The sequence below is a fragment of the Tenrec ecaudatus genome, chromosome 12 (genome assembly GCF_050624435.1).
Source record: "Tenrec ecaudatus isolate mTenEca1 chromosome 12, mTenEca1.hap1, whole genome shotgun sequence".
NCBI classification, from domain to species: domain Eukaryota; kingdom Metazoa; phylum Chordata; class Mammalia; order Afrosoricida; family Tenrecidae; genus Tenrec; species Tenrec ecaudatus.
In genome coordinates, this window is record NC_134541.1 from 135,617,229 (window position 1) to 135,637,833 (window position 20,605).

At 53.3% G+C, this 20,605-nt stretch overlaps 1 protein-coding gene across 2 annotated transcripts in view; it reads right to left on the minus strand.

Moving 5' to 3' along the window:
• The window catches only part of LOC142462783 (S-adenosyl-L-methionine-dependent tRNA 4-demethylwyosine synthase TYW1-like), an 87,015-nt gene that overhangs the window by 56,993 nt on the left and 9,417 nt on the right, over positions 1 to 20,605 (minus strand). The window contains exons 7-10 of one of the 2 annotated variants that reach the window (XM_075565003.1): positions 20,169 to 20,288; positions 17,923 to 18,040; positions 10,831 to 10,883; positions 1,850 to 1,968 (exon numbers count right to left, since the gene is read on the minus strand). In XM_075565003.1, the coding sequence (XP_075421118.1) occupies positions 1,850 to 1,968; positions 10,831 to 10,883; positions 17,923 to 18,040; positions 20,169 to 20,288 (410 nt within the window). The remainder of the gene's footprint in view (positions 1 to 1,849; positions 1,969 to 10,830; positions 10,884 to 17,922; positions 18,041 to 20,168; positions 20,289 to 20,605) is intronic. The other variant, XM_075565004.1, reaches the window with a different exon arrangement.

The window sequence follows — 20,605 nt, forward strand, 5'->3', positions numbered from 1 at the left end:
AATATAAATCCAGACTGAGCCACAGTGTAGCAGTGTATCTCAACACAAAATATAAATCCAGTTGAGCCACAATGTAGCAGTGTTTCACAAAATATAAATACACAGAGCCACAGTGTAGCAGTGTATCTCAACACAAAACATAAATCCAGTTGAGCCACAATGTAGCAGTGTTTCACAAGACAAAATATAAATACACACTGAGCCACAGTGTAACAGTGTATTCAGACTTAACAATATAAATAATCACTATAAATAAGGCCAACTAAGTTCACCAGTTAAAAGGTACACAATCTAAATGGAATTATAAAACCAGGAACTCCATGCCGCAGCTCTAGCCCAAACACCGAAACAGCCCCACGGTTAGCTGGTTAGGCGAGAGGTGAAGGATACGCCCGCTGTGGGGCGTCCACAGCATCAGATACCACCGAGCAGCAGGAGGGAACAGACTGACGGCACGTGCCTGCAGTGCCATGGGCGGAGCTCAGCACGTGATGCGAGCCTAGAAAAGGCAGCGGAACACAGGATGTCTGTCAGAAAGCAATCCACTGTGGGACTGGGGTGGGCTGAGGGCCACACACAGGGAAACAAACAGCCCCCCACACAAGTCACTCAAACACCTGCTTCTGTACAGCACCCTGCAGCCATACGGACACCGCGAGTTGGCAGCCGCGGAGAAGCGACGTTACCGCATTCGTACGCCTCGGCTATCACAAACACACATTCTCTCCGCGCCCTCGCGTGGCTTGTACCACTTGGCCATTAACTGTCAAACGAGGTGTCCGTGCGCAGGCATAACTTCTATCTCAAGGACTAGTCACTTAGTTGAAGATTCATAACAGAAATAAGAACTCCTCAGATCGAATGTACGCTTAATTTCCAAAATAAACACTCCTTTGAGCCATGCGGTTACAAGAACGCACGATGGAAACCAGAAAGTATTTACGACTGGACAACGAGCGTCACATTACAAATCAATGTCTGCGGCCCACGGCTGAAGAAGTTCTTAAAAACGTGTCGGTTTAACGACCAACGTACGACCGGATAGTAACGGGACACTGTCCAACCTCCACTGGCGAGAGGAAAGCAAGAAGGAATCGTTACATAGAGAAATCAGTGAACGAGAAAACAAAGACAGGCAGAGAATCCACACAGCCAAATTCTAGCGCCTCTGATAAACGAGAAACTAGCAAACCCCCTGTCATGAGCTGAAGTACCCCTTAAAACTGAGTGTCAGCTTGGCTGGGCCAGGATTCTCACTGGGAAAGACTCGCTCACCACTGGGGCCCTCGGGGTGACGGATACGATCAGACAAGGGGCTCGATGGGGAGCTTTTCTGGGGAGTGGACTGCATGATCTCCCATCTTACAAGAGATCAAAGGATAGAGACGGACTTCCCATGGCCATGGGAGCAGAGACCGGAGTGGAGCGTGTCCTGTGGACACAAGGTCCCTGCTCTGGGAAGTTCCTAGAACCTGAAGACACAGAGAGAGGTGTCTTCGCCCTCCAGCCAGTCCTCTGCTACGTCTGTACCTGCAGCCTCCTAACCTGTGAGGAAGGGAAAGGAAGGTGTTTGTTAAAGCTGCCCTCCCGCGGTAATTCTGCGACGGCAGCACCGCGGGTGCACCAGGTCCAGAAAGAGCAGCCGACCCCGTCAGTCGGTCACAGCAAGGATGGGAGAGGGGCTTGATCACGCAAACCACAGAGCTCCGTGGTGGTCAGCTGCTGTCGGGGCGGGCCCCGCGGCCCCACCCAGAGCCTGAGGCCAGTGTGAACACAGAGAGGGCGGCCATCGAGATGCAAAGTTCTGAGGGACACGCGCTGGGCCATCAGGCCCCTCGTATTCACTCACCGCCAGCAGAAGACGCACTTGTTGGCGCAGGCCAGGCTCGGGGTGGTCTCCATGCAGCGGTGGCTCTCGATGCCATAGAACGTGTGTTTGTAACAGCCTCCTCTCCCCCGGAGCATGGACTGTGGGCAAGTAGAAGACAAGGGGTCATTACGTCAAGCCCTCGAAGCACAGAAACAAGACACCCGGCGTTGCAACAGCCATCAGGGCTCCCGCCCGACGGACACCCAGCCGCCCTGCCTCTGGCAACTCTTCCGGGAGCACTCCTCGGGCTGTGGCCTTCTCATCCACCTGTCTCCAGCAGGGACGTGCCGGCAGCTGGGTGCCACCTCAGCCCGATGCAGAACCATCAATGCTCCCAGTCCGCACCATCTCACATCCCTTCCGCTGGGGCACCCACGTGGTAGCCACCATGTCCGTCCCTCTGGCTGAGGGTCTGCCTGCTTCCCTGGCTAAGCCTGATGTCCGTCCTTCGAGGACTAGTTCCGCCTGGTGACTCAGGGCCAGTGAGGGAAAAGAAAGCCCCTCAATGAGATGGACGGAGGGGGCGCGGGGAAGGACCGCAAGGGGCCCATTATGCAAATGAGGTGTCTGTGGCCTACCAAGAGGGGATTGGTCAGTTTGAGCCCCACCGCACCCCCACCAAGGGGAGGACTCGCCTTGAACATGACATGTGTGTCAGAGTGTGTGTGCGTGTGTGTGTGTGTGTGTGTGTCTGTCTGTCTGTCTGTCTGTCTTTCACTTCCCAGAGTTGAGTTTCTGGAATCAGAAGCAAGAAGAGCTGTAGCAGGAAGGAGGCGGCAGCAGCCGTAGCAGCAGGGACGTAAGCCGGTCAAGAGCTGTCACAATAATGACAGAGAGCGACCCAGAGAGGCCCCAAGGGCAGAGCTGGTGGCAGGAGGCCTGCATGGAGCCCAGCAGCAGAGCTGACAAGGACAGACAGCAAGGCTGAGGGGGGGATGGCCTGCACACCTCGGAGGAGCTGGGGCCGCTGCCCTGCCCTGACGGAGGGAGCCTGTGCCTGCTTCCTGACCGACAAGCTGAGCTTCCGTCTGCCGGCCCCGATCTTTAGCAAGCCACTACCTGTGGGCACCTCCTGGGAGCCACTGCTGAACCCGGCGAGGGCAGGCTGAGGCTGCGAGGGGTGGCCACGTCTGAGAAGGGGTGGGGCAGCGCAGCCTGAAGAACAGGGGGCCTCTGGCCTCGGCCTCTCGGGGAAAGGCTGGCTCTTACACCTGAAGCCGGGGTGTTCACACGAGAGTCCGTGGGCCCCACCCAGCCACTGCCTGCTCTCGCGGCAACACAGCCACCACAGATCCTTTACGCACTGCCTGTGGCCGCCCGCCTGAGTCCCAGCCATCCGACCGGCAAGTGAAAACCGGCCCTTTCAGAAGACACTTCCCAACGCTCGCTTAGGCACAAAATAGATTCCAAATAGGCTAGTAATAAATAAAGCGTTAACAAAGGCAGAGAAAAGATAGAGATGGGTATTTTTCCTGGCCCCTGGATGAGACAGAATTCTAGAAGCTTGAAATGTGGAAGAAAACGGTGTAACCGTCCATGGATGAAAACACATAGAGAAGCAACCCAAATGTCCACCGGCAGGTGAATGGGGAGACAAAATGCAACACAGACTTTGCAGGGCAGGGGTTACCTACAATGGGTGTTTTAGCCATTGTCGCTGCGACTCCCACCAAAACAACGTCTCCCTGATGGGCCAGGGCGAGAAGGTTGGGAGAGAGGCTGACTGTATTCTGTGCTTCTGCTGTGAGAGCCTGGCACCTGCTCGGTGTAGAAGGAGCCCTCTCAGCAGCAGGAGGGGGGCCCTCACCACCAGCAAGAGCCAGGAGTGCACCGCATCTCTGGACCCGCGCCCCCTGCACACGGAACCTCCTTGATCCACAAGACTGACAGCTGATGAGTGACACAGCAACAGCAGAACCAACTGGGCGCAGACATGAGACCCAACGGCAGACTCCCCAGCCCACGGAGCAAGTCAGCACGTGCATTTGGGCAGGAGGCAGGCCTGGGCCTGGAGCGGGCCGACTCTGGGCACTCAATTGGAGGAAGTCGGTCCGCTGCCCACACAGGGCGGAAGCTAAGTGCCTTCGGGTTGAGGCTTACAGGGAAGTAGCATACATACCCTTGGGGCATTTATTAGCAGCCCTAAAAGATTTTTCTAACATGCTCTGACTGAACAAGGATGTCCTGAGCAATGTTTACATGATTTGCAAAACTTGTTAACTTCCCTAATGAGCCCCATAACCACGAGCACCTTCTGTGAGTTCTGTGGGCCACTGCCAGGAATTCTGGCACCCTGCTGAAAAGCAGGGCGCGCTGTGAGAGACAGAGCACGCATGCAACAGAACAGTACGCAGCCAGGAAAAGAGAGGGTGGTCTGATACAGACTACAACATAGATAAGACCTTGAGATCATGACTCTGGAGTGGAAAAAAACCAGACACGAGAGATCAAACATTGTCTGACCCCATTGATATGAAGCATCTAGAACTGACAAATGCATAGAGACCAAGGTTTATCAGTGGCCGCCAGAGCTTCCAGGAGCCCTGGTGGCATAGTTGGTGGGTCAAGCTTTGGGCTACTAACTGTAAGGTCAGAAGTTCAAAATCACCAGCTCCACCATGGGAGAAAGATTTCTACTCCCAAAATGGGTCAGCCTTGGAAACCCACAGGGGCAGTTCTACCCAGTCCTTACAGAACCGGCTCGATGGCTGAGAGTCTGCGTGAGACCAGAGGCTGGGGGTGAGGGAGGAAGGGGAGGGCTATTGCTTAGTGGGAGCTGAGCTTGTATGGGGTGATGAGAAAACCCTGGGGACAGCCAGTCATACAACTTGACGAAGCATTTATGTCCCTTGAGTTGTACCCTCGAAAAATGTCAAAATGGCCAATTTTCATGTCATATGAGCATGAAAACTCTGAAAAGGAAGTACACCAAAGACAACCAATGAGCTAGGAAAAATACTTCCAATAAGAGGCAGACCCTGACTTCGTCAGTCATGTACACCATGTGCATTCATCGGAAATACACAGAAAGCTCTTTAGCAAACCCTTTGAATGGGTAATGTCGTTTCTAGGGCTTCCCGCCACGGAAATCATCTAAATGCAAATAAAACTACATGCAGACACATGTCCTCACGTAATTAATCACAAGAGTAGAGGGGAAACGACAACAGGCCCGTCGGCAGCAGGTGAACGGCAAATTACACTGTCAGAGCCATCACATCACCGTTAGCGATTACACCTAAAATCCCGTTAGGTCGGCAAAATGCTCCCGCGGTCGTGTTGGGGGAAGAATGCTCTGAAACCGCATACGCTCAGGAGAGGGCGCGCAGAGACGAAGGCGGGCGCGGGGTGTCGTTGGATTCCTGCGTGTTTCCTGATCTTCTTTTGGTATAAGACTTCCATGGCTGGCTGGCACGAGTCAAGTACTTTAAGGGCAAGTGACATGAATCATCAACTTGGAATCCCTCCATTCACAAGTCTTTCCACCTCTGATAAGGTCACTGCTCTAAGCAGCAACTGATGAGTCTCACACCCCATGAGTCGTGTCTCTCTGCCAGAAATGCGTCTCGCTGCCAGCTGCCGGCCCCATCCATCGCCACCCAGCCCGCTTCCCACAATCCTCAGGTACTGACAGCGGTGCTTCCTCCCCATCGCTCCGGCGACCGCTCCCCAGAACGACCGGCTCCCCACCTCGAGGGCAGGCCGCGGAAGGGTCTTTTTCTCAAAATAGGTGAGTGCAACGTTGTCTCTTCAAAATTTTCAAAAATGACCCCTCCCTTCGGCTTTCCACTCCTTTCTATTTAAACCTCCCCTAAGTCCGGGAGGAGGACGTCATGCTTGGTGGAGTGCAGGGGCAAGGAAAGGAGAAAGGCCTTTGAAGAAAATGGATGGACACAGTGGCTGCAAGCATGGGGTCACCAACACCCATCTCTAGGCAACTGGACATCCCCTTACGGAAGGGTCTCGGGGAGGAGACGAGCCAGTCAGTGTGCGATGTAGCAACGATGAAACACACAACTTTCTAGTTCCTAAATGCTTCCTCGCCATCCACACCACCCCCAACTATCATGATCCCAATTCTACCTTACAAATCTGGCTAGACCAGAGGATGTTCACTGGTACCAATACGAACTGGAAACACAGGGAATCCAGGGCGGATGATCCCTTCAGGACCAGTGGTGCAAGGGGCTATAACCGGGAGGGTGGGTTGGAAAGGGTTACAAAGATGTACATCTAACCTCCTCCCTGGGGGATGGACAACAGAAACGTGGGTGAAGGGAGACGTCGTACAGCGCAAGATATGACAAAATAATAGTTTATAAATTATCAAGGGTTCATGAGGGAGGGAAAAAATGAGGAGCTGATGCTAGGGGCTTAAGTGGAGAGCAAATGTTTTGAGAAGGATGAGGGCAATGAATGTACAAATGTGCTTTACACAACTGATGTATGTATGGATTGTGATAAGAGGTATGAGCCCCTAATAAAATGATTTTTTTTAAAAAGAAATACTGGATCGAAAACACACTGTGTTCCAAAGGACGACATTGACCCTGCAGCTATGGGAGATGGACATATTTGATCAGAGCACACGGGAGCAGATGAAGGGGCAGGAGGAGAGAGTGGAGCACAGCCTGGCCCACCAGGCCGTGATGATGATGTTCCTGAGTAGAGCAGCCAGTCCACAGAGAGAACAACATGGCTGGCCCTACTATGAGACATGATGCCCCTCAGTGACTAAGGGCGATACAGGGGACAGCACCGGAGACACAGTGTGGGAATTGCACCTGACCTGATCCCACCACACCGAGGCAAAGCACTGGGGGAGTGCAGCGGAACAGCAAGGGAATGGAGTGGCAAGGTCCCCAGGGAATGCTGAAAGTGGACTTTGGGGCCAGGGCGTGGTGCCCCCAACAGACTGGACTGGAAAACGCTCCTAAGGGCCAGCAAAGATCCCTGAACTAACTACAAGCTTTTCTCTTGTGAACTGTTTTGTTCTGTTCTTTTTCAGTGGTTTGTTTTGGTTGTTTTGTTGTCTGGTTGTATACTGTTGCTTTGTGTTCCTCTGTCTAGTTTTCGTGCATGTTAGTGACTCCACAGGTCTGTCTGAATAGGACAGGCTGGATGAACTATCTGGATGAAAAACAACGGGACCGACAGTTCCGGGGGGACTTGGGGTGGGGGGTGGGGGGGGTAAGGAAGTGGTGTTAACAAACCCAGGGACAAGGGAAAAACATGGGACCCCAAAGGGTAGAGAAGGGGGAGTGGCAGGCCTGGTGGGAAATGATCAAGGGTAAGGTTGCTTAGAGAAGAGGTATACTCTAGCCCAGGTGGCGATGAAGCATGGTAGTAGGGCAGGAGGAAGGTCAAGGGAGATGGAGGAAAGAGCTAGGAGTCAAAGGGCATTCATGGAGGTCTAGACAAAGACATGTACATGCAAATATATATAGGAGGTTGGGGAAATAGATCTTTGTGTCGATATTTATAGGTCAAGTATTAAGGTGGCGGAAGGACCTTGGGCCTCTACTCAAACACTCCCTCAATGCATGAATACCTTCTTTTATTAAATTGGAACTCTATGATGCTCACTCTCCCGACACAACGGCTGGAGCCAAAGTGGGTGAAGAAGTAAATGTGGTGAAGAAAGCTGATGGTGCCCGGCTATCAAAAGAGATAGTGACTGGGGTCTTAAAGGCTTGAAGATAAACAAGCGGCCATCTAGCTCAGAAGCAACAAAGTCCACATGGAAGAACACACCAGCCTGTGTGATCGAGTGGTCCCAAAGGGATCAGTTACCAGGCATCAAAGAACAAAAAATCATATCATTGACTGCACACCTCCATGATAGGATCGCTGAAGACAAATGGGTGCACAAGCAAATGTGGTGAAGAAAGCTGATGGTGCCCGGCTATTAAAAGAGATAGTGTCTGGGGTCTTAAAGGCTTGAAGGTGAACAAGCGGCCATCTCGCTCAGAAACAAATAAGCCCACATGGAAGAAGCACACCGGCCAGTGCGATCACGAGGTGCCCAAGGGACCAGATATAAGGCATCATGCAAAAAAAAAAAAAAAAAGATATAAGTGTGTGTATGTATGTGTATTTATGTGTATATGTATATATGTATGTGTATATATATATTATATTAAATGGAGGGGGAAGTGCAGAGTGGAGACCCAAGGCCCAAGTGTCGGCCAATGGAGATCCCCTCATAGAGGGGCTTAGGAGAGGAGATGGGTTAATTAGGGTGTGAGGTAGTATCGATGAAGAACACAGCTTTCCCCCAGATCCTGGATGCCTCCTCCCCCCAACTACCATGATCCGAATTCTACCTTGCAGGGCTGGATAGGACAGAGGCTGTACACTGGTACATATGAGGGTTGGAGATACAGGGAATCCAGGGTGGATGATACCTCCAGGACCAAGGGCGTGAGGGACGATGCTGGGAGAGTGGAGGGTGAGTGGGTTGGAAAGGGGGAACTGATTACAAGGAGCCACATGTGACCTCTTCCCTGGGAGAGGGACAGCAGAGAAGGGGGGAAGGGAGACCCCGAATAGGGCAAGATATGACAAAATAACGAGGTATAAATTACCAAGGGCATATGAGGGAGGGGGGAAAAGGGAGGGAGGGGGGGGAAAAAAGAGGACCTGATGCAAGGGGCTTAAGTGGAGAGCAAATGCCTTGAGAATGATTGGGACAGGGAATGTATGGGTGTGCTTTATACAATTGATGTATGTATATGTATGGATTGTGGTAAGAGTTGTTGGAGTCCCTAATAAAATGTAAAAGAAGAAAAGAGAAAAAAATGATTAGGGCAAAGACTGTACAGATGTGCTTTATACAATTGATGTATGTATATGTATGAACTGTGAAAAGAATTGTATCAGCCCCAATAAATTGTTAAAAAAAAAAAAAAGAAATACTGGATCGAAAACACACTGTGTTGGAAAAAGAGAAATAAATGTGTGTTAAAAAAAATAATGGGTCACACTGATGATGGCCTACGTGCAAATGTGCTTGACACACTGGATGAGTACGATTGTGCTAAGAGATGTAAGAGCCCCCAATACAAGTATTTTTTTTTTTAAAAAGAACGGGCTCATGCCCAAGAGCCCCTGTGAAAGTGGCACAGGGTCAGGCCGGGAATTGGTCCGGACCAACCCCGTGACACCTCACCTAGTCCTGGGGGTTCAAGAAACCAGGGAAATGGAGCTGAACCACCAAGGGAAAAGACAAGCAATATACCCATATATCAGCCCTGAGATGTTGCTCATTACACACGTGTGTGAGCATGTGCACACTTCAAAAAGTTTCGAGGAAAAATAGAATTAAAAGAGGATGGGATTTTTCTACAAGTTGATTTGAAATACCAAAGTACATGTGACATGGGCTGAGCACACTTCCGCAGCTGTCTCCAGGAGGTGTCCGTTGGGGTGGGGACGCCAAGAAAGGGCTCACCCAGTGTCCGCCAGCTGACACTGCTGGCCACCTGGCCCCTCCAGCCCTGGCCTCTCGCTCCCAGCAGTCCAGACTGGCCTTCTGGACTCCCAGGGCACAAATCTCAAGGCACAAACACCACCGGACCTCCCTGCATCTAGCTGGAGAACAGCTCCCCCGGCCCTAAAGTATCAGGCAGCTGACGCCCTGTCAGGGGAGAGCCAGACAGGGGTTTGGAGCCTGGGAACCCTGCCTCAATGCAGCCCCCACTTCTCAGCCGATGCCTCACTCCACCTAAAGGACAATCCCTTACGGGCTCACCACCTGTGCCTTTTCCAAGAGCTTCTGCACGTTTACATTCACGAAGATCCCTACAAGGAGCCCTGGTGATATGGTGGTGACACATGGGGCTGCTAACCACAAGGTCGGCAGTTCGAAACCACCAGCTGCTCCTTGGGAGGAAAATGAGGCTTTCTACTCCCAGAAAGTGTTCCAGTCTCAGAAACCCACCGGGGTAGTTCTACTCCACCCCACCATGTTAGGTCACGATGAGGTCACGATCGACTCACCACTGTGAGTTTCCTGGCTAAGAGCAACAGGACCGTTTTCAACCTTAACCACCCACCAGCCTGAGCCAACTCTGACTCAGTGCCACCCTGCAGACAGACAGCCCCTCCCGAGGGCTTCCAAAGCTGTGGATCTTTCCAGCGGCAGATCTTGCCACATCTTTCTCCCGCAGAGAGGCTGGTGGCTTGAACTGTCAACCTTTCAGCCAGTAGCTCCAAGCTTAACCCAGAGTCACCAGGAACCCTGTGACGTAAACCAGTTCACCTCAAGCCACAGTGATCTGGACATACGCGGACGGGGCAAAGGCCTTCATCTCAGAGACTTAAGGTCTGTTCCCATCAATACAAGTCACTCCTCTTCAACCTCTACAGTCCAGGTAGAACGAACGTCCACTGAACTCGCTCCTTCTACAAATTCCTCCCAAAGCTGCGCATTTTCCTGATGTAGAGCAAGCCTTTGAAAGAGTCCTGCAGGCACTGGGGCTGAAGCACCAGCCGCTAACCATGAGACTAACGGCTGGAACCCACTCACTGCCCCACGAGAACGATGAGGCAGTCTGTTTCCGTAAGTATTCAGAGCCTGGGACACCGAAGGGGTTGCACTGTCCGATAGGGTCACCGTGAGTCGGAAATGACTTGACAGCAAATGGATGACTATGGGAAGCAGGCCTTTAACATGGGAAAAGGTGGCTGGCTGCAGTAATGGCCGTCTCCAAGTGGCCTACGAAGGAGCCCGGGTGGTGTAGTGGACTCGGGCTGGGCTGCCATCCGCACAGTCGGCAGTTTGAAACCACCAGCAGCTCCTCGGGAGAAAGACGGGACTTTTCACTCCCGTAAATGGTTACAGTCTCAGAAAGGCAGAGGGGGTCACTGTGAGCCAGCACGGACGGAATGGCAGTGAGTCTGGTTTGGTTGAATGTGGCCAAAACAGGACTAGCACGTGAGTCAAAGCGAGTCAGTACCTTAGTCCACCGGCAAAGCTTCACGCCCGAGTGGCTTCCAATCAGCTGGTAGCCTGAAAGAACACAAAAGGGACAGACAAACACATGAACAGGACTGACGCCAGGCCTTCAGTCAAACAATCTTTTCAGAATTTTAACAAAATCCCTTCTTCTCTGCTTACATTACAGCATCAAAGTCACCCCGTGGCAGAAAGCATTAGTGGTCTAACTCACCAGACGAGTGCAAGTGTACACACGTCTACACACGGAGGAGGCTGGTGGTGTAGTGGGTGAGGCATGGGCTGCTAACCACAGGGTGAGCCGTTCAAACCCACCAGCCCCTCTGAGGGAGAAAGGTAAGGCTGTCTGCTCTTGTCAGGACTGACAGCCTTGGAGACTTTCAGGGCAGCTCTGCTTGGTCGCTGTGAGTTGGAATCAACTCGATGGGGGTGGGTTTGGTTTGGGTTTGGGTTCTAAAATACGGACTCGGACATGACGTCCCCTCCCTAGATGACAACCCTACAGAGGGCAGCCCTGAAGATACAGCTCAGGGAGAGCAGTCTGCTGGACTGACCCGCCCATATGCCGCCGAACCAAGAAGGGAGTGCAATGGACCAGCAGTGGGAGCAAAAACGTGAAGCCCCCGAGGAATCCCGATAGCAGACATCTGACGGGAGGGAGGGGGGGCAGCGCTTAGCACCGCATCTGAACTGGTTGGGGTGACTCACACGGGGGCCACACTGAAAGCCTGAAGGTGTAAAGGGAGAGGGGCAGTGCGAGGCACTAGACAGCTCCACCCCTGGCTGCAGGAAGAGCGATGGGGACTTGTAGGAGGCTGAGGACCAAAGGGTGTATGTGCTGTTGGGTAGGGGGGCCCAGGACGTGGAACCCCGAGAGAAGTGGGGCTGGGCGTCGATGACGGTTCATAACTGTCCTTCCCGCTGCTGAGTGGAGAGATGCTCATCTACACGGTCAGGATAACGGGAAGACTTGGAGCTATCTGTAAGGTCTTCTCTTTTCCCTTTTGGTGTCAATCTACGTAAGACAGGCAGGATAAGCAGGCCCCAGGAGACAGTGATGAGCCCTACAGTCCTGGGGGCACAGGAGGGGAGGAGGCAGGGGAGGGGGAGGGGGCGATGAGCAGCTAAGGGCAGGGACAGGGGAAGAGCAAGGGCACTAAAACGGACGGGGAGAGGGTGCAGCGTTCCTGGTCGTGCTGGCTCGATTGACACGTGTCCGAGAGGAATTACTGAGAGGCGAACAATGGGTAAGCATGATGGTGGGCAGAAGGAAAGAAAAATTATAAGTATAAATAGATGTATATATGAGTAAATACAGAAGTATATAAAAATAAGTGTGAGGAGCTGATACCAAGGGCTCAAGTAGAAAGCATGAGAATGATGAGGACAACAGATGTACAAATGTGCTTAACACAATGGATGGATGGATGGATTGTGATAAGAGATGTACAAGCCCTGATAAAATGATTAAATAAATAAAGTTTATAATGAATGGGAAAAAATAGGTACATTTGTGCTTATACGTATATATAAATACAACACAGAAGCAGCTAGACTTTGGGCCTCTACTTAAATCTTACCTCAGTACAAGAGCGGTTTGTTCTAATACCATGGCACTGGATGATACTCACCTTCCTGATGATCTCTGAAGACTAACTGGGTGTTTATGCAAATGTGGTGAAGAAAGCTGATGGTGCCTGGTGATTAAACACTATAGCATCCAGGGTCTTAAAAGCTTGAAATTAAACAAGCCGCCATCTAGCAGGGAAACAATGAAGCCCACACAGAAGGAGCACACCAGCCTGCGTAACCATGAGGTGTCAACAGGAGTGGGCATCCAGAAGTTCAAAAGCAAGCAATAAAATTGCCGTGAAGGAGCGTGGACAAGGTGGAGACCCAAAACCCAAGTGTAAGATAATTGGACAGTCCCTCGCAGAAGGGCCACACAGAAGAGAGGATGCGACCAGGGTGTGGTATAGCACTGATGAAACACATACCCATCCTCTAGTTCTTTAATATCTCCCCGCCTTGCCATAACGGTCCTTGTTTCACCTCACTCACCTTGTCACACCTGCGTAGGTCCATTTGTATAACTAAGATTGTTTGATGCATGAAAGCCACGAGAGATGCCCTTCAGAAACAGTACGGGAGCAATGGTTCCCTGAGGGAAGGAGACGGAAGGGGAGCTCACAGCAACGACAACTGTACAACCCCACACGAGGGACAGACCACGGAATTACAGGCGAATGGATGCATTGGATGATGTAAGATACGGCAAAAAACAGTAACAATAATAATAATATATAACGATAAGGATTGGGGAGGCGGGGCAAGGGGATAAAAGGGAGCTGATATCACGGAGTTCAAGACAAAAAGGTCCTGAAACTGATGGAGGCAGCAATTGTACAATTATGCTGGATGTAACTGAATTATGAATTGTTACAATATCTGCAGGAGCTCCCAGGAAAATGATTAAAAATGAAATAAAATGTAGACTCGGGACCCACCCGGCAATAAAAGGCTCCTCCAAATTCACAAGGGTGCAGTGAGCACCCCATTCTGGGCCGAACTTGGTTCCAGGAGGAGACAGGAGCCACACTCCACCAGCTCGGACCAGCGGAGCCACCAGCCCGATCAAGCCCAGCCACGGACACCGATTCCAAGCAGCACAGAGCTCACAACCTCTGCACGATCAGGAAAGTGTTCCCCGTGCACGAACAAGAGCCCTGTGGCCAAGATGAGGGTGAGGAACCAGCACCAGCCACACCTGGAGAAAGATGAAGACTCGAATCGGACCCGGCGAGCTTCCCGGTGAGGGGCATCAGTCAACCACCAAAGGATAAACCCTGGATGGGCCAATGCAGGCAGATAAGCACCAAGACAAAGTCCTGCAGACCACAGGGAACAGACTTTGGAGGTTGCGGAGGGAGGGAAGGTGACAGGTGTTGACGGTGGTGAAAGAGAGGCTGCAGGGCATAAGCGGAGAAAGAGAAGTGAGGAGTTGGGCGGGGGGGGGGGGATACATGGGGAGGCTGATCAATGGTCTAACTCTCGAATACAGAGGAGACAGATGGCCTGAAATGGACACCCTCCGCCTATGTCACAATCTTTCAAAACTCATGAGATTTCTTTTAAAGGGTAAATTATATAAAAGTGCTACACATTGACCAACAAAAAGACAAGCAAGCCAAGCAGACCATGGCCAGGGACTTGAACAGGCAGCTCCCCAAAGAGAACACTGGACGGCCAACAAGCCCACAAAGAAATACGCAGTGTGCCTGGCCATCAGAGAAAGATGGAGGACACAAGGAGAAACTCCTCATGCCTGCCAAGATGGTGATGACCAGGGGGTGGAGGGGGGCACGGGTGTGAACAAGGCCCCACGCGCACACTGGTGCAGTCCCTGGGAAGACAGGCAAGCCAAAGAGGTGAACATGTTGAAAGACAGGAAAAGGCAAGCGTGGAGGGACCCAAGTTTATTGGTGGTGACCAGGGGCAGGAGGGAGAGGGAGGAGGGAGTTAAAAAACCACACTGATTAAGGGTGAGTCCGTTAATCGAGCGTACGCATGTAAAGGCTGAGCGGGCAGACGCTGTGGGACAGGCATCTTTACGAGGACAACAAAGTAGCTGCCGAGGCCGCTGGTGTCCAGCCGCACACCTTCCTGAGTTTGGAAGCTGAGGGGCACGTTTTCGGGGACATCCCACTTCATAAGCCCAGTGGCTCATCACCAAGCGCCTGGGGTCTTAAAAGCTTGCCAGGGCCCATCCGAGGTGCAAAAATTGGTCTCTGCTCACCCGGAGCGGAAGGATAGAGGGTCAGACAGAAAGCCTGCCTCCTTGGCCTAGAGAGCAGGCACACCAAGTGGTGGCCAGCTGAACACTGATCGAAACCTCCACAGAAGACCCTCGATCGGAAGGATCAGCTATTTCAGATATTCACCGGCTGGAGACAAGGCGGCTGAAGGAGCCCGGGGTCAACTGTAAAACATAAACCAGCAACGACCCCTGCCGTCGTCTGCCAAGCCAACAAAGAGAGAGCTGAGCGAAGCTCCGACCGTGAACCATGTCGGCCTCGAGCAGCAAGCCCTCGAGGTGGAGGAACTCTCTGCCTCGAACACAGGTGACAACGGCAACATGAAAGGCTGGAAAAGAGCCTTCCGGAGCCGTGAGTTTGCGTCCATGGGGGGGCGCCCAGACTCGGAGACCAGCGGCACCACTCCAAGAATGTCCTCAGCGTCGCTGAATTATACTTGGAGGAGCGAGTCGCTGGGTGTTTGTGAGGTGCACGCGGTGCACATCCTCCACCAGGGCAGACAGACCTACGTTTTCAGAAAGGGGAAAGAAAGAGTTTGAACGCAGAAGTAGCACGGGAGCGAGACGTCCGTGCCAGGCAATGGCCCAGCAGCCGTGAAGGCAGGAAGGCACACAGAGCCAAGGTGCCGCTGTCCACCACAGCCCTTTCCACCGGAGTCCAGTGGAGCAACCCGTGTGTCCCTCCGCAGACCATGGACAGACACCATGCGACGTGCCCACAATGGGACGCTCCGCGGCCGTGAAGAGAAATGAAGTCTGACTCATGCCAGCGCACGGAGGACACTGGGCAAGGTCACAGGGAACGAGAGGCTGGGAAAGAAGCAGATGCGTGCAGGGCAGGGGAAGTGGGGGCAAACGCGGAGCTCCTCACAAGGAGCAGTAGAAACAGGGGTTCCCGATCCAGCTACTCGCCGGACAGGGAGTGGTCCCCCTCGATGCCCAGGCCCCCCCACAGGAGGTGGCTGCGTAAAGGCTACAGGTTGTTGCTACAGGCCATTGAGCCCGGAAGTAAGTACACTTGGGAGGGCCCCAAGCTAGGCCAGGGGGGCTTAATTCCAGCCAACGGGGTCAACCAGGCCTCCAGCGGAGGGCCCTGAAAGCTGCTCCTGGGCCGTGCTGCGGCCTCCTGGCCTCAGGCCGCCACGTGTGGGTGTGCGGCGCCATAGGTGCCTGTGGTTCAGTTCACCGTAACACCAGAGTCTGCTTCTATCCTTTCTCAACACCCACTTGGATCACAAACCAGGCTTCGGCGTGAATTGTGTCTCGTGCAATGCCAAGGACAGAGGCATTTTTCACCCGAGAAACCTAACATTTCCAAGGGCTCAAGTAGAGAGAAAATGCTTTGAAAACGATGTGCAAATGCGACTGATATGATGGATTTGTGGAGTATTCTAAGAGCTGTAAGAACCCCTAATGAAATGATATTTTTAAAAGTGTTCTAAAATTGATTGCGGTGACTACATACAACTCTTCTTAATTGGATTAAGCCACTGAATTGCATATGTGAACTCTATGCTAATAAAGCTATTTTTAAAACTTTTTTAAGACATATAGAAACCAAACATCATCCCTGATGCCCAGAGGTGGCTGTGAAGGGAAAGGAAGGGGTGGGGGGCTTGCTTAGGGGGCTTTGGGGGTGTGCTCATGATGCTGGGAGATGCGGGAAAGGCTGACAAGGGCTAAGCAACTTGAAGGCTGCCATCAAGGTCTCTGAATTGTAGGTGCGGAGAAACCCGTTACCATGGCGAATGTTTTCTTATGTATATTTTTACCACGCTTAAACACACAAAGACACACAGCCTCCCAGACAACATGCTAACACTTCATTTGGATTCCTGACGTTTTCCCAAACAAAATGACTGCTCGTCAGCTAGCTCGTTCTTTCTCTCTCTCTCTCTCTCTCTCTCTCTCTCTCTCTCTCTCTCTCTCTCTCTCTCTCTTCCAGGTTCCACAGGGTTACAGGTGGTCGCAGTCCGGGGTGCACAGAGCTGTAGGGGCACCCAGGAAGGTGGCAGGGCGCCAATGCTGGAGACCTTGGGCTGGGTCCCTGCTCACTGGGGGGAGGTGGTGGGGTGAGGCCCCACTCTCACCTGAAGCACCAAGTGGACAAAATACACCAGGGACAGTCTCCGAGATATGAAGCCTCAAGCATCCAGAGTCACCCCACAGAGACAGGGAGCCACAGGGAGAGCCCAGTGAGGCCAGGGAAGGTTCCGGGCTGGGGAGCAGGAGGACGCGTTCTGCCTAAGAAAGCCCAGAGTTCCACAAAGACACAGGCGGCTGGGCAGTAGGGGGTAGCTTCCCACGGGAGCAGCCAGGAGCCCTGCAGAGCCACCCCACCTCCTCACCAAAAAAAAGCAATACACCTGCAGAAAAAAGGTACAGAGGATTGGGGGGGGGCATGCGTCTCACCACCCACAGTGAGCTGGGGACAGTGCCTGTTCTGACAAGCCCGACTGGACACCCCAAGAGGTATGTGGTACGCAAAATAGCCCAAGGGGTTGACCTCAATCAACAAGCCAAAGGCTCAACCCACTGCTGGCAAGTCAGTCCCAACTTGTAGCAGCCCCGTGGAGAGAGTCGATCTGTCCAGAGGGTTTCCACAGCTGGAAGCTGATTGCCACTGGAGCAGCGGGGGCTCAAACCAGCCACCTTCCATCATTGACCCCCATGGCGGCGTGGCAACAGCTCTCAGGAAATCGACTGGCAGAGTGCGTCTTGCGCTGGGCAAATCGGCTGCAAAAGGCCTCCTGTAACTGCTATGGAACAAAATGTCACTGTGAGAAAGGACTGAGCTGCGCCTTAACTCCTCCTGTGCATGTGAAAGTCGGACAGCGGACAAGGAAGACAGAAGACCCGATGCCTGTGAAGGGCGCTGCTGGTGTGAAGAACACTGACAAGCACCACAGACTGCCAAGAGAACAGACAAGCCTGTCCCGGAAGAAGTGCAGCCAGAATGCTCCTTGGAGGAAACGGTGACGAGACACATCAGCAAGACAGACCAGTCCTGGAAGAAAGACAGCCTGCTTGGTAGACTAGCACTCTCAAAAACTCAGTCATCGAGTCAATTCCAACTCGTAAGCAGAGGGACAAGGACAAAGATGACCAAGTTCACCAAATCGGATGGACACAGTGGCTGCAGCCCCGGGCTCAGACCGGGTGGCCTATCATCCTGTTTACAGGGCATGGGGTCGCTCTGACTCTGCCCCGACGTGACGCACCTCCGGCCACCACGCACAGGCGCTCAGGCAGAGTGCGTTAGCCCCTGAGGGGGTTCACCTTGCTTTGTGAGGGCTTCCCGCAGGGCAGGTGTGATCATCGCTCGTCTCTCCTGGTCCTCAGGCTTCCCTGTGCGGCCCAGCAAGCGGCTGCTCCCTTCCGACCGAGCCTTTTCTTTCTGAAGGACAGCAAAGCCAATAGGATCCTGAAATAACAAACCCTGGGCTCCCAGAGCAATGGAGCTACCAGTTAAACAGCGACCAGAGGACCAACCAGACAGGGTCACCTTTAAAAGACACACGTCACACTCATACTAGGACACGCCTGCCCACAGAACACAGAGCAGCAACCCCCTCTGTCGAGGTGGTAAGCACATCTCCCCAACCTGGAGCGCAGATAACTGCCAAGCCTTGCCAAGTTACTGTATTTCCTCTGGATTTCCGTTTTCCTCATCTGCTTGGAGCAGGCACGCTGTGATGATGCCACGCAGCAGGCTCACCTGGCGCAGCGCCTCACGTGTGACTGACAGACTCTCAACACACAGCGAGATCAGGCTGAGGTCGGAGCCTGGTGGAGTAGCCGCTAAGCACGAGGTCTGTGTTTGAGCCCGCCAGGCTGCTTTGGGGATCACTAGGTCTTCTGAAGCCCCTCGGGGTGCGTTTTCAGAAGGGTAGTCGAGGGCTTCGTCCTTTGCACCCCAGGGCTTCCCTGGGTTGAGCTGGGCCCCTAAGCGCAAGGTCAGCAGGTGGAGCTCCTGCCGCTCCACAGGAGAAAGACGAGACAGTCTGCTCCCATCAAGATGTGGGGCCTGGGGAACCCACAGGGGCAGTTCTACCCTGTCCTACAGGGTCGCTATGAGGCAGTATCAACTAACTCCCTTGGCAATGGAGGTTTAGTGGGGTTTTTTAATAAAGTTCCCATCCATCAAATGACAAGGAAGGCCTGCAGGACCCTCCCTCAGCTTCCTGCTCTAGTTCACGTCCCCTCACAGCCCCAAGGGGCCTTGGGTGGGGCAAATGGATGCCATGACAGGCTACTGACGTAAAGGTTGGCAGCTGGAGTCTACCCAGAGGTGATTCCAAAAAAAGGCCTGGTGAGCTGGAAGACATGAGCATTGGAAGCCCCTGACCCCATGTGGTGCAGTGTGAAACATGGATCTGCCAGCCAGAGTCCCACCAAACGACCCTGTCCCGCTGGATGTGGGTGGGAGGCAGTGGGAAGGAGTGTTCACACAGGTCAGGTGACTGCCATCACTGGGCAGGCAACAGCCACGTCAGGAGCAGAGATGGGTGGAGCGTGTCCTCTGGACTCCAAAGTCCCTGCCAATTGACCTGTCATGCTCCAGGAGACGGCAGTGGTTCCAGAGCAGCAGCAGCAGCAGCAAAGTACCGGAGCACGAGACGGAGTGGTTGAGCTCCCAGCCTGGGCGCAGACGGACAGCCTTGTCTTTCTCTCTAGCTCTTCCCAGAAGCACTGTGGCCCAGCTCCGGGGAGCCCCGGTGGTGGGGTGTTTATACATTGAGTTGCTTATTGAAAGGTCAGCAGTTCAAGACCACCAAGGGCAGTTCTACCCTGTCCTGTATATGGGTCACTATGAGTCAGTCCTGACTCGATGGCAGTGAGTGAGTTTGGTTTTATTTGGGGTTTGGAGGGGGTTAGAGAGCCTAGCTCTAGAGCAGAAAAGTGGGTGGTTCACTTTTTTCTCTGCTGCCCTCTAGCGGCCAGCCACAAGAGGAACCGGCTAAGAAGTGGAACATCTGCAAACTTCTGGCCCACTTCTGCTCTGGGGAAAGTGCAGAGATCCACCTAGATCGGCTTCCTGTCAGATTCGGGGGCCCCCTTGCTCCCTGCTCTATAAATCCCCCTTCTTCACCCGGAGCAGCCATTTCTCCAGAGAGCCTTCATTCACTCAGAGGGGTGGGGACCTCTGGCTGGGAGCCAAAGACGGCCCGCAAAACCATCCGGACCAGCTAACCTCCCCGGCTGGCCAGCACCGAACCACACCAAACTCCCTGCCATCCAGGCAATTCCAGCTCCTAACCGCCCTGCAGGAGGAGGCAGAAGTGCCTGTGGGTTTCCGAGACTGTCTTCTTTACAGGAGTAGAGAGCCTTGTCTTTCTCCTGGGAGCCGCTGGTGGTTTCAAACTGCCGACCTTGTGATCAGCCTGTAACCAGTACTCCCCCGGGGTCCTAGCCATCACATCAGGGTGGGTTCCTGAAATGTGTGCCCAGGACGGCCCGAGGATGATGTCACGAATATCCAAAGGGCCCATGGCAGGAGGAAAAACTTCCCACAATAACGATACCTTTTCTTTCTTCACATGGCTCACGATGTCGCCCAGGTCCTCGACGTCGACGACAGGACTGAGGCTCGGCGGGTCGTCGGGGTCACTCTCCTCACTGCTGCTCTCCAGGGGCCCCTCCTGCTGGGACAGGGCAGCTGCCATCACTGTGTGCCAGGAAGCAAAGCAAGCGTGCGAGCTCCCCGTCTGCTAAGCCATGCCCGTGTCACGCCACACCGCCCTGCAGCGAGGCTCTCTCCTGCCGCCAACAGCTACAGGCTGGGGAGCTCACGCACGGGGCAGGTCTGCCCGTCAGCATCGACTCTGTGGCAGGGAGTCTGGGGGCTGTGGCTGCTGGGACTGTGGATCCCGCAGGGAGACAAGCCAGCCCGGCAGGTCAGGACCCTGGGGAAGAAAAGGCTAGCTCTTCTGACAAGAAGGGCGATTCCTTGAGCAGTGGG